We start from the raw sequence: 13,480 nt of genomic DNA, 5'->3' as shown, positions 1-13,480 counted from the left end.
TAGGGTGGCCCATGGTCTTAGCAATCTTGACTCCTATATACCAACTCCAAGGCCAAGAATCCCCCCTTCAGTCCATTTTACATCAAATCAAAACTCTTCAGCAGACCGTACACTGTCAAGCCCGCACCAAGAGTGGTCCCGCTTGTTTTAGTGCCAATCCGTCAGGTATTTTCACCACAAACTCCTGAACAAAAATCATTACAGAAGCAAAGCCAACTTGGGTGGGTTTCCCGTTAGTGTAGACGTCATTGTACGATCAGATACTCTTTTTACAGCACCGCTCTATGTTTCCCATGCAAGAAATCCATATGCTCGGCAGCACCAACGATCACCCGGCACCAACTGTGTCAGCAACACCAAATTTGCACACCTTTGATCCCACCTCAATACTTCCCAATCACTTGATGTCTTTTGTCCTATTTACAGCTGAGCGGACGTCAAACTATTTACAAACTTCAGGTGTTGGTTGTTCTTGCTCTCCTGCACCTTCATCACACGTTGGCTTTAAGTTCCCAGTTGATTTGTATCCACATCATCGAATAGCATGCTGCAGATTTTGGAGAACAATATTGAATCAAGTTTTTCTATTAGCAAAATTGTCATGTTCCTTTCATACCAATCTACCAACATAGAGCCATTACCAATTGATCCCAATCTCTTTTCATTGAAGAATAAATCATCTTCCATCTCCAACTCCAAGTTGTCCAAAGATTGGATCCTGTTTTTTTTTTTTTTTTGTCGGTTTGGCCATCCTTACTGTTTTTTTATGGTTTTTTGTCAGTAATGCGAATGCAACACGAGGCATCCCATCCTTGTGTGCCATTGATGCCTAATCTAATCTATGTTCAAGTTTGAGTCCAAGATTATATTAATTTAAAAGTCCCGAGTTAACCATTCTTTCGTAAACTCAAGAATAATCATAAGATAAGCAGAAGGATTTGGTGGCCTAAAAGGTCACACGACGGGTCATCCTGGGGCTTATCCTTGTTTGGCAATCCTATATTTAATATAATCAATGCTTAAATCTAATCTATATCTAGATTGGGATCATTGTATAATTGATGGAGGATGGTAGGTGTCTAACGCTTTTTCCGTCAGTCCCAAATGAATTCATATTAGATGTGACACAAAGTCCAACAGCTTTATTCGTGCAACCTGCGAGTGTTCTACATTCCTCCGGTTAATCGCCAACCCTTCTATCTCCACCAGAGCCGCTACCACCATCATAATCACCGAGAGGGATATTCCCGTGCCGATTCGTTGAAGCATGGTGATGCCCGTCGGCCATCCTGTAAAATTTCTAGCTATTGGGACAATGACTCGATCATAGATTGGAATGAACACGATGGTGGAGATTGCGACGAAGCTCCCTAGTGATGCTGGTGGCACTTGGAAGCCGGTCCTATTCTCCTATCCAATGTGCTGGCTTGCTTGGTAAAGAGTGTCGTTGCCTGAGAAAAAATAGCGCAGTAGTTAAGCAGGTTGCCCCAATAGGAAACAATTGGAGCAATTCCTTTGCTTCTTCTTCTTGACCTACTTCGTCCATGCTCTCATGTTGAGAACAACCAGAGTGCCTGTCGACAAGAAATAACAACTTTCCTTTAAGCACTACAGATCTATATTAATATATTAATTGGTCTATAACAAGGAATTGATTTAATTCTGCTTCGCGCGCGAAGACATTCACCATGGGGTGGCTTACCCGGTATGTTGAGATGCACGTGGAAGAAGTGCTTCTCCTGCTCCATTTTTGGATGTGGCGAATGATGTCCTTTGCCAACTGGCCGTAATCAATGCGACACATGCTTTCCGGATCTCAGCGAAGGGATTTTTGTCTCCTATTAGATGACGGCGATAAAATCTGGTTCCAAGCAAGAAAATGGCGAGACATACGGCCATAAAGAACCATGGAATTCCAAATCCAAGGGTCCAACTGATATTGTCTTGTATGTAGTTCAGTGGTAGGTTAGTGATCAAGGAAGCTACGAACACTCCTAAGTTCCACCAATTGAAGTAGGAGCTTCTGGCCTTGCATTCCTGCGGGCTATTCTCGTCGAACTGATCGGCTCCGAGTGCTTGATACATGGGCTACAGCCGCCTTGCGCAAATGCAACTAGATATAGGGAGAAGTAGAAGACTATTGCTTGGAATTGAGGCTGGGGACAAGCTGTAAAATCTCCAGTGTCATTGCATTTAGAAGGATCGATGGTTGGCAGCATGGAGGAGAGGGTCAGCATGCCTAGTCCCTGAAGCTCTCTTTGTAAGTAGAAAGTTTTTGTTTTGTTTTTTCTTTTCGGGAGGAGTGCGATTTAGTAGAAGTAGCAATTCGAATTGAATCAGTGAAGAAGCAATTTCATTATGAAACATTTTATACATCATTGACTGTAATGCTAGTTTCACAAGAGAGTGATTAGATTTAGGCGCCACTAGAGTTGGAAAAGATACTGGTAATTCCTGCGAGTTGCACTCGGCTGGCCTTCTATTTGGCCCCCCCCCCCCTTCTCGAGAGATGGCTAGTGCTCTCCCAAATTTAGGAAATTTGAAAACGAACGAGGCCAACAGCGACATTAATTAGCTGTGATTTAATACATCGAGTGATGAGGTGAAATTTGTGTTATTGAGGCTATATCGTGACTATTGGGTGTGATTTGTTGAATTTAGAGTTATATGAAAATTGACTTATCTTTTGTAGGCCCAAATCAATAGAGCTCGAAAAATTATGTCGATGAATTAAATATCACACCATGAATGGTCGGTTATAGGTTGAGATACCCGCCGTTCATTCGTACAGGAATTTTTTCATTTGGTGGGTCGGTGGGCCAGATGGTCAAATGAGATTTTCATAAAAATTTAAATAAATATTTCTTTTGAACAAATCGAACATTGATTGACAAGTGACGGCCAACCTATACCCATCTATTTGACAAGACCTCAAATAAGAATTTTCCAAAATAGAACCAAAACAAAGGGCGAGTCACGTGCGAATAACGGGACACTTAATCTATTTCCCCAAGCACTAGCATCCATCCATTCAGGTTGGGCCCGCAGAAAAATAATGGCTAATTGGGTACGATCAATGCTACAGTCTGGCTCCCGCTTCATTCACAAGGGAAGTTCCCTTTACTAATTAAAGAGATTCATATGACTAGCAACTATTGGTATAATCATGAGAGATGGTTGAATGGTGAGTTAACAAACCATCAAAAATGGAATTCTAAAAATTTATTTTTTGTGTGCTCTAGTTGGAGCTGCAAAGTATATTTTTATGTTAGGTACGCACACACTGGATTTTTGGGACTTGCTTGTATAAATAATTTAGTTTGACAGTTGGATTTTAAACTTAAACTCTTAACTGGAGATTAATATTTTTGATTTTCCGATCGATTAGAGGATGAAAAAAAATAACTAAACATTTCATTAGAAATAAAATGAGTCTAAAAGGAAAAATGAAAATTCGAAGATGTATATGCTGTAGTCATCTTATCATACGCATGCATACTTATCGCATCATGGGGATTATGCTTGACATCCACCACATTGTCTGGAAGTAAAGCCAACTACCATCCACGAAGATCGCAAGCTCCAATTCACGGTCTTAATATGCATCAGGTGGCAACGTATATTTGCATAATAATACCTTAAAGAAGGAATCTGAAACAAATGAAGGACTAAAGAAAATATCATATTTGGGCATTTTGAACTGGGCTTAAATCAATTCCTACCAGCAGTACTTCTCGCTTCCCGTCGTTCCTATGTATACTATGGGCACAAAAAATGATGACGATGGTAGCCGTATAGTAGTAGTAGTATACGTACCAGAAGGTAGAGGAGGGAGGCGAGTACGATGGTCCGATAGCGGCCCAGATAGGAGTCGGCGACGAACGCCCCCACCAGCGGCAGCATGCACGACACCCCAGACCACACGTTCAACGCCACCGCCGCCGCCGCCGTCGACCCCCAAGCGGTCCCGTCAGATAGTTGATCAGATTCAGCGACACACCGCAGTACGCCGACTCCTTCGCTATCTCCGCCCCTGCAGTCAGCCAAACGATCTGTGATCCCCTTCGAGTCCATGGGTTCTGGCCGTCCAATCTACAAGATGAGTACCTACCCATGATGTAGAGGGCGGCGGTCCACCCGCCGGTGGCGGATCTGTAGATCGGACGACTGGGATCGTCGGCTTTCATGGGATCGGCGGGGTTGACGAGTGGCTCGATCTCCGTCTCTCCCTCCATCTCAATGGCTCGATCTCCTCCATGCCAGTGGGCATGGAGCATCCGCTATAAAGTTTAGATGGCCAACAAGAATAAAATTACGAAAAGGGTCTTCGAAGTTGCTACTTGTTGGGCGGCTGCGTGATATAAAATTACGGTGCGGTTACGAGTTGCTGTCACTTCTATATGGCATGTAAGTCAAAAAGCATCGCATGGTTCCGACATCCACCGTATATGGGTCATGCTGATGTAAGAATATTAGAAATATTTTGATTGCTAATGTCACATCCTAATCCCATAAAGATTCGACCACATGTATTTTTATTTGAAATTATTTTGGTGGGACCATTGACCTTAGTCATACCTTGACATAATATAGTTAATTAGCTAATTTTTTTCGATGGATGGCGTCAAGCTTAGTAAGCCAACGACGGACTAATCTACAATGGCTCAAAAATTTATTTAAAAAAATTAATAAAAAAATATTATTTAATTTTTTTATTTTTATATAAATATTTAAATTTTTTTAATAAATAATAAATATATATGAGATTAAATATATGTCCATATGGATCTTTACATATATATTTTTTTTTTATTGACGAGGATTCTAACGGAGCTTTGCAGCGATGTTGGTGGCACTTGGAAGTTGGTCCCTGTTCTCCTGTCCAGTGTGCTAGGTAAAGAGTGCGGTTGCCTGAGAAAGAGCAACAGCAGAAGTTAAGCAGGTTGCTCCAATAGGAAACAATTGGAGCAATCCCTTAGCTCCTCCTTCTTGACCTACTTCATCTATATTCTCATGTTGAGAATAATCAGAGTGCCTGTCGACAAGAAATAACGATGTTCCTTTAAGCACTACAGATCTGTATGAATATATTAATTGATCTATAACAAGGAGTTGATTTAATTCTACTCTCGCGAAGACATTCACTATGGGCTGGCTTACCTGGTATGTTGAGATGCATGTGGAAGAAGTGCTTCTCCTGCTCCGTTTTTGGATGTGGCGAATGATGTCCTTTGCCAGCTGCTAATCAGTGCGACACATGCTTTCCGGATCTTAGCGAAGGGATTTTTGTCTTCTATTAGATGACAGTGATAAAATCTGGTTCCAAGCAAGAAAATGGCGAGACCCACGGCCATAAAGATCGATGGAATTCCAAATCCGAGGGTCCAACTGATATTATCTTGTATACAGTTCAATGGTAGGTTAGTGGCCAAGGAAGCTGCGCACGCTCCGAAATTCCACCAATTGAAGAAGGAGCTTCTGGCCTTGCATTCCTCCGGGCTATTCTCGTCGAACTGATCGGCTCCGAGTGCTGGAACACATGGTCTATGGCCGCCTTGCGCAAATGCAACTAGATACAGTGAGAAGTAGAAGACTGTTGCTTGGAATTTAGGCTGGGGACAAGCTGTAAGATTTGCAGTGTCATTGCATTCAGAAAGATTGATTGTTGGCAGCATGGTGGAGAGGGTCAACATGCCTGGTCCTTGAATCTCTCTTTGTGAGTTAGTAGCAGCAGCAGCTTGAATATTTCTTAATTGTCATCCTGGATGTGTATAAAACTTTTCTTTTTCTTTAAAAAAAGTTCCAGTGACCAATGCGGTTCAGTGCCCATTAGTCTCCTTTATTCTCAAATTAAAAAAAAAAAAAAGAGGAAGAAGCAAAGAATTTCTTAGATGAATCATTGAATATATATGCAATTTCATTATGAAATATTTTACATCATTTTTGAGCATGATGGTAATGCTAGTTTACAGCAATTAGAGTTAGATGCAACTTGGGAAAAAAAAAAAAAAAGTAATTCTTGCAAGTTGCACTCAGCTGGCCTTGTATTTGGCTCCGCTATCCTTGAGAGAGTTGGCTAGTACTCTCCAAAACATTGTGAACTTGGAAACGACCGAGGCCATCGGAGATATATATCTAGCTGCGATTTAATTCGTCGAGACGATATACTAACTATACATTGGCAACTGGTTGCGATTGAAAGAGGGTTGCACATAGGTTGAGATATCCACAAATTCACTCATACAAGATCGTTTTCAGTGGATGGGTTGGTACTGATCCAAGTAGGATGATAAATTTTTTTTAAAAAATTTTAAAAAATATTTTTTTACAAAAACTTCGGTATGAGAGACTACCCCACATTTCATTCATTGATAGATGAAAGCTAACTAATGCTTATTTGTCGTGACCTCAAAACATAATTTACCTATGGGTCCGTTTGATTGAGATATGTCAAATTATAAGATGATCTCATAATTTTAAAAAATTATATAATAAAAAAATAATTATGAAAGAAGATAAGTTTTATTATATTTGGTTGGTGAAAAAAGTACTTCAAAAAATAGCATCAAAAAAAGATTACTACGTTTGGTTGGAGGTAAATTTATATAGGAGTATGGTTAAATTTATAAATACATCCTCCAACATAAAATATTTTTTCAATATTAAGAGAGCATTGCCATCTCTAATTAGTTTTTATATAATAACTATAATCATATAGTTTTTTATATAATGCCATCTCCATCTTAATTTTTTTACAAAAGTTCTTTATTGAATAAACTTAGAAAGATATTAGAATCCATTCAATGATTATACATGCAGTTTTATTGAGAATATTTTTATCAAGTATGGACTACCATCAATCAAAAATTTATCAAATATCAATTTTTTATGGTATTTATTTTATCTTCTCTCTAAAAAATAAGCACGAGGTTCATCATTTTTTACTATCATTTTTTTTTTGTTATCAAATATAAAAATTTAATATAAAATTTATTTTTTTCATACTAGATGATCCCAACCAAACCAAATTATAGTGCCTCAAGTAGTAAGACATTGCACCAAAACAAAGGGCGAGGAATATGTAGGTTCTTGGTCATGTTTAAAATAACCGGACCGTTAATCTATTTGCCCAACCGCTAACATCTATGCAGGTTGGGCCCGCAAGATTAATGACTAATTGGGTATGATCAATGCTACAGGCCAGCTCCCGCTTTATTCACAAGAGATCTCACAGGGTCACACTGGATTTTGGGGACTTGCTTATATAAATAATTTAGTTAAACAGTTGGATTTTAAACTCAAACTCTTAACTGGAGATGAATATTTTTCATTTTTTGATTAAAAGGGTGAAAAAAACCCACCATACATTTTATTAGAAATAAAATGAATCTAAAAGGGAAAAAAAGGAAAATCTGTAGATGTACATGCTATAGTCATGTTATCATATGCATGTACACTTATCGCATCATGGGGATTATGCTTGACATCCACCACATTGTCCAGAAGTAAAGCCAAAAGCTGCCGTAGTACCATCCACGAAGAACACAAGCTCCAGTTCACGGTCTTAATATGCATCAGGTGACAGCGTATATTTGCATAATAATACTTTAAAGAAGTAATCCGGAACAAATGAAAGACCAAAGAAAGAAAAATTATTTGTGCACCACCGACAGCGTAGAAAATTTAATATAAAATATATCATTTTATTCGATTGATCTATATATTTATTATTTTTTAATATATTTAATATTTATAGATTAATTTTTTTATTTAAAAATTTTATACGATAAAAATATCTCTATCTTTTAAAAAAAAATTATAACATCTTGTGACATAATATAATCCAAAATAGCTTCGAATACCATAATATAAAAAATATTATTGTCTAACTACTTTTCAATACATATTTAATATTTATACATCAATTTTTTGATTTAAAAATTTTGAATGATAAAAATATTTTTATTTTTTAAAAAAAATTATGACATTCTGTATATAGACATAAAATATCATAATATGAATATAAAATATTATAATTTTTTAAAAAAATAAAAATATTTTTATTATATAAAATTTTAAATAAAAAATTAATTTATAAATATTAAATATATATAAAAATAATATAAAATTATAAAAAAATTTTAAAGTTGATGGATGGCTACGAAACTATCTAAATATTTTTTTTAATAAATAATACTATCTAAACTTTATAGCCATGCTCCATGCCATGACATGGAGGATGTGTAACTGTAGAAGTGACAGCAACACTTAACCGCATCACCTATAGAAAAAAGTAGTTTGACAAGATCCTCATGAATAAATGACACTTAATCGCAACACTGACGAGAAAAAGTAATTCGACAAGACCCTCATACATGAACGACGACAACATGTAGTCTCCACATCCGACCACTCACCTATATCTCGATGCCCCCACTCCACGCCCTCCACCCCCGACATATATCCTCCACCTCCGATCACTCACTTGTATCCGACAAATTCGATACATACATATGATTTTGGATTATTAGATTTTACTGTTGAGATAAATTTTCATCACTTAATCGATCTCAATCAAAAATTTATCTCGATAAAAATCGATGTTATTAGAAGAATACCAATACGAAGCTACCGATGTGGAGTCGAATCTTGAAGATCACCATAAAGCCAACCTCAGTGCGAAGTCGGGATCATCAGAAGGCCGACATCATCATAAGATCGTGGATTTTAGGAGGTTGACTTCGTCTGAAAATTGAGTTCGGTGAAAGTCTGACCTCAACATCACCTGGATGTGATGATATTGTCCAAGTTAAAGACCACATCGGCCAATGACTGATTTATTTCTCTAATGGCATCGGCTGGAAACTAATATGGTTTTCTGTTGCGACAGCCCTGATCCAGAGATCAGATTCTTCAGCTACCTACGGTACAAGATATTTCAAATCAATTATCTACTGACCTAACTTTCTAACCCTACTTAGTGAGTTCGGGACTGTTAGCATGCAGATTACTCACCTCGGACCGCTTCCAATCCCTTTCATCTTGCTCCGATTAGTGGCCAACCTGGATATCGACATCGATCAAAAAGCTGACGGTCAAGTATGGCCGCCATGCGGTCCCATCAAATCATATCATCTTGAGATCGTACCCTAAGCAACCTGTCGTATGCCGTGATAGAATACGATAAAGTCATTAATTATACCACATGCATGCGATAAGACCCACCGCAGCAGACAAAAGACGTGCCCGCTGAGGCTCCGTATGATTGGACATTATCGAAATATATTCCCTACTGCCATCGAACATAGCTGGCCGACTTTTCTGTCCGGCCCATCGTTCGGTGCACCGTGAGCCTTCGCTCCCGATCTCGGCCCACTTGACTGTGCCCTCTTTTTGGTGAGCGATCCTTCTCCACCAATTCCTGACCGTCTGACACTCCGGCACGATGCATCTCTTGAGGGAAGGGTGGTCTACAAACCAATATGAGGCAGTGAACCTCTGATTCATAGCTATTGTGGGACTAAAATTTCTCATAGCCGATGTGGGACTAAAGTTTCTCACTCCACCTCAACAGTAACTCTTTTGGTCAGAAAGGCATACGTCTGACTCATAGTCGATGTAGGACTAAAATTTTCATACTTCTAACTCATAGCTGATGTGGGACTAAAGTTCCTCATACCGCCTTAACAATAGCTCTCCTAGTCAGAAAGCCACTGTCTATTGGGGAGAATCTGCATGGGCCACGTACCAGTATTTGAGGATATCAGCCTACCATACTCATACGGACGCACGCACCCGCCGTGTAGTCACTACCGATTTTCATCTCAGCAAAAAGTATTAGTCGCTCTATCCCGTGGCCTACATGGCTTTGCCTCTTTGAGCCCCAAGCTTCAGCTCAAAAGGCATCTTTTGAGAAAAGAATGGTATGCGAACCAATATGAAGCAGTGAATCTTTGACTCATATCCGATGTGAGATTAAAGTTCCTCACTCCACCTCGACACCTACCAAATCTCAAAGGAGTGATTAGATTGCCAATCGAATGGTTATTATTTACGGCTTACGAACTAATAACTATATATACTTTATATTAATTAGTCATGATTAATTAAAAATTATTTTGTCATTCAAAATGGTATAAATTATTTTGACTAAATCAAAATTAATCATATATAAAATTTCTATAAATATAGATAATTAATTGATGACTGCCGTTGTGTTAATTAAACTGGATGATGATATCTGTTGTGATTGGATTGTGCATATAAAATCATAAACATTGCACATGGAATGGGATGATAACGAGCTAAAATAGAGTTGGCAACGAACACCCTCCGAACCACATGGCCGCCAACATCATCGACTCCCCAAGCGGTCCCACGAGATAGCTGATCAAATTCGATGACACACTGAAGTATGTCGACCACTCCGCTGTCTCCATCTTTGCAGTCAGCCAAACGATCAGTGATTCCCTTCGAATCAACGTCTCCTAATTGTACAAGTGACGGCGTACAAGTGATGAAGAGGGTGGCGGATTTGGAGATCGGACTGCAGAGATCCTCGCCTTCCACGGGACTTGCGTGGTTGATGAGGGGCTCGGTTTCCATCTCCTCCTCCACATCCACAGTTATACACCATCTGCCATGCCACTGGCATGGAGCATGCATGCACTAGAGCTTTAAACAAGACAAAAACAATAAAATTACCTAAAAGGTTGATGCGAAGCGGTTAGAGAACTGTCACATATACGTGCCGTTCGATCACGGCCGTTCATTTCTCGTACTATTTTTTTCTTGATAAAATTCATTTCTTGCACTTTAGTTGCGCTGCAGTGAAGCATTGTCTTTTTTTTTTTTTTTTTTTTTTTAATTCTTTTAATGGAAAGATTCCAAATGCACCGTCTTCGTTAAAAAGGTTCCAAATTAAAGGCATCGTCATGGAACCGTGCAAGCGCGGAAGGGAGGGTGATGGGACGGGAAAAAGCTCAAGCTCTCCCTTGGTGATTGCGATACAACGACTTGTTGGCTAAGACAACTATTGCGGATAAGAGAGAACATGGATACAGGGTGAGGCGCAGCAAAACGGTCCTCCTTTGAAATGGGACTGTCATGCTGCATGAAAAATTCAGAAGCATTTTACCAAAAAAAAAAAAAAAAAATCAGAAGCATCTCATATATAATTCATAATTCATATATTGAACATGATTACCACCATGTCGTAAGAAAATTGGAAATATTTTGATAGGTAACATCGTATCTTAATTAATCCCATAAAGATTCGGCAAGATTTATTTTATATGAAATTAGTTTGATGAATGCATTAATCTAAATCAAGATATATCTTGATGGATGTGAATCTTTCATTTTTTTTTCTTTTTATTCCTTGACAAATAGCATATGGACAAACCATCATTCATAGTATGACATACTATAAACAATATAACATAAATAATAATAAACAATATAACATAAATAATAGAATATCATAAATTTGTCCAATCATTTTAAGATCAGCGTAGATGGATGGATGATCCTATTCGTGTACTAATTATTTTGATATTTATGTAAATAGATGAATAAAAAATTTTTAAAATATTTTGAAGTTGGTGCAATAGATATTTTTATAATTTTTTTTAATTGATGGAGGAAAAAATTGAGAAAAAAAATTCTAATTCACGGAACCATTAATCACACTTTTCTTGACAACAGGGATACTTTACACCTGAAATTTATAATTTTAAATAATTACTAAATTTTTTACTCTGGAATTTACTATTTAAAGCAATATTTATTCTTTCAACTTTCATTATCTGAGATATTTATTTTTTAAAAAAATATTCATCAGCCATCCAAATAGGCCCTAACACTACTATAAAATAAGATAATGGTAGCGGTTTAACTCAAAAAATCACTGTCATAATCTACGACAGTGATTGACAACCGCTGTCATTGTATTCGTTACCTGGAATACGACAGCGATTGTGTCAACCATTACTATAGAAAGGTATTACAGCAGTTTTATAACCGCTGCTATATATTAAAAGCTACCATAGAGGCTATGACAGCAGTTGTCCAACTGTTGCCATCCACCTACCCTAGCCTTTCACCTATCAAAAAGGTCAGTAGGTAACGGACGGTGGCTGGCCGATGGGAGGGGGTGGCCAGGCCCGTTGGAGGCAGAGGCGGCGGCCGACGGTCGGGGGTCGGGGACGGCCATGGTGGGGGCGAGCGAGGATGGTGGGCGGTGGGTGGTTGACTTCTTAAGTCATTATAAACAGATCATTCATTTCTTCCACAATCGATGTGGGACTATCACAATCGACTATAGATTGGACCTACGGCAGTGATTACCGATAATCGCTGCCATAGACTGACCTATGACAGCGGTTATCTGTAATCTCTTTCATAGGTCCAGTCTATGATAGCGATTGGTGATAACCGCTGTCATAAATAGAGATATAGTAGCGGTTATACCAAACCGCTGCCATAGACATATGGCAGCGGTTATTAGCAACCGCTGTTATAGAGACAGAATATAATTTTTTTTTATTTTTTTTTAAATATAGTATAATTTTAAAATTTAAAACTCATCTCATCGTTCATTATCTAAATAACTATCGTTAGAATATCGTCACAAAAAATTGCCTCAATCTGGCAGCCCTAAATATATCGATCATTAAAATTTGATTTTGACAGCCATGAACGGCCGCATGATGATCTGATAGATAGAGATCATCGATGGATCTGAAGATTTATAACGATGATCTCAGTAATATTTATATTATACTATCAAAATTTTACTTCAATCGGACATCATTATCACGGTCAATTTAGCACAGGATGATTGGATTGTTAAATGAAAAATGAGTGATGAAAAGGTCAAACAGCATCCGATTATAAGATGATTTTTTAGATCAATAATCTTTGCCACTACTTTGATCATTTGTATGGTGATGATCGTAAAATTTAAACCGTATATATATGAACGATCTAAAACTATATGTTGTTTGTTATTCATTCTTAAATTCCTTAAGTAATTATACTTGTGCTTTTATAAAATGTGCTCGTATGGATTCCAACATATATGCACGGTCTGAATTTTATAATCATCATCGTACAAATGATTAAAGTACTAACAAAGATTATTTATCCAAAAAATTATCTTAATCAGACGTCGATCGGCCTTGTGATCACTCGTATTTTATTTAACAATCAAAATCATCCCATGCTAAATTGATTAGGCTAATAATATCTGATTAAAGTAAAATTTTGATAGTAAACTACAAATATCATCAAAATCATCATTGTAAATTTTCGAATCCATCGATAGTCTCTATCTATCAGATCATCGTGCGTCTTTCGTGATCGTTGAAATCGAATCTTAATGATTGACGAAGCTAGGGTTATCGGATCAAGGTGATCTTTTGTGAGAATACTTTAACAATAATTATTTATATAATGAACGGTGAAGATGTGCTTGAAA

General features: G+C 37.8%; 1 protein-coding gene and 1 pseudogene across 1 annotated transcript; both read right to left on the bottom strand.

Moving 5' to 3' along the window:
• Positions 1–1,110: 1,110 nt before the first annotated feature.
• Positions 1,111–4,326, bottom strand: LOC105051910 (protein NRT1/ PTR FAMILY 5.10-like; annotated as a pseudogene).
• A 564-nt stretch (positions 4,327–4,890) lies between these two features.
• On the bottom strand, positions 4,891–5,693 carry LOC140851451 (protein NRT1/ PTR FAMILY 5.10-like). Its single transcript, XM_073242993.1, has 2 exons — positions 5,161–5,693; positions 4,891–5,035 (listed from the first exon to the last, which is right to left on the bottom strand). The coding sequence occupies exons 1-2, from the start codon at positions 5,691–5,693 to the stop codon at positions 4,891–4,893; spliced, it is 678 nt and encodes a 225-aa protein (XP_073099094.1).
• Between the last annotated feature and the right edge of the window lie 7,787 nt (positions 5,694–13,480).

Source organism: Elaeis guineensis, chromosome 9 (assembly GCF_000442705.2).
Source record: "Elaeis guineensis isolate ETL-2024a chromosome 9, EG11, whole genome shotgun sequence".
NCBI lineage: Eukaryota > Viridiplantae > Streptophyta > Magnoliopsida > Arecales > Arecaceae > Elaeis > Elaeis guineensis.
This window is presented reverse-complemented; position numbering and strand designations above follow the sequence as displayed.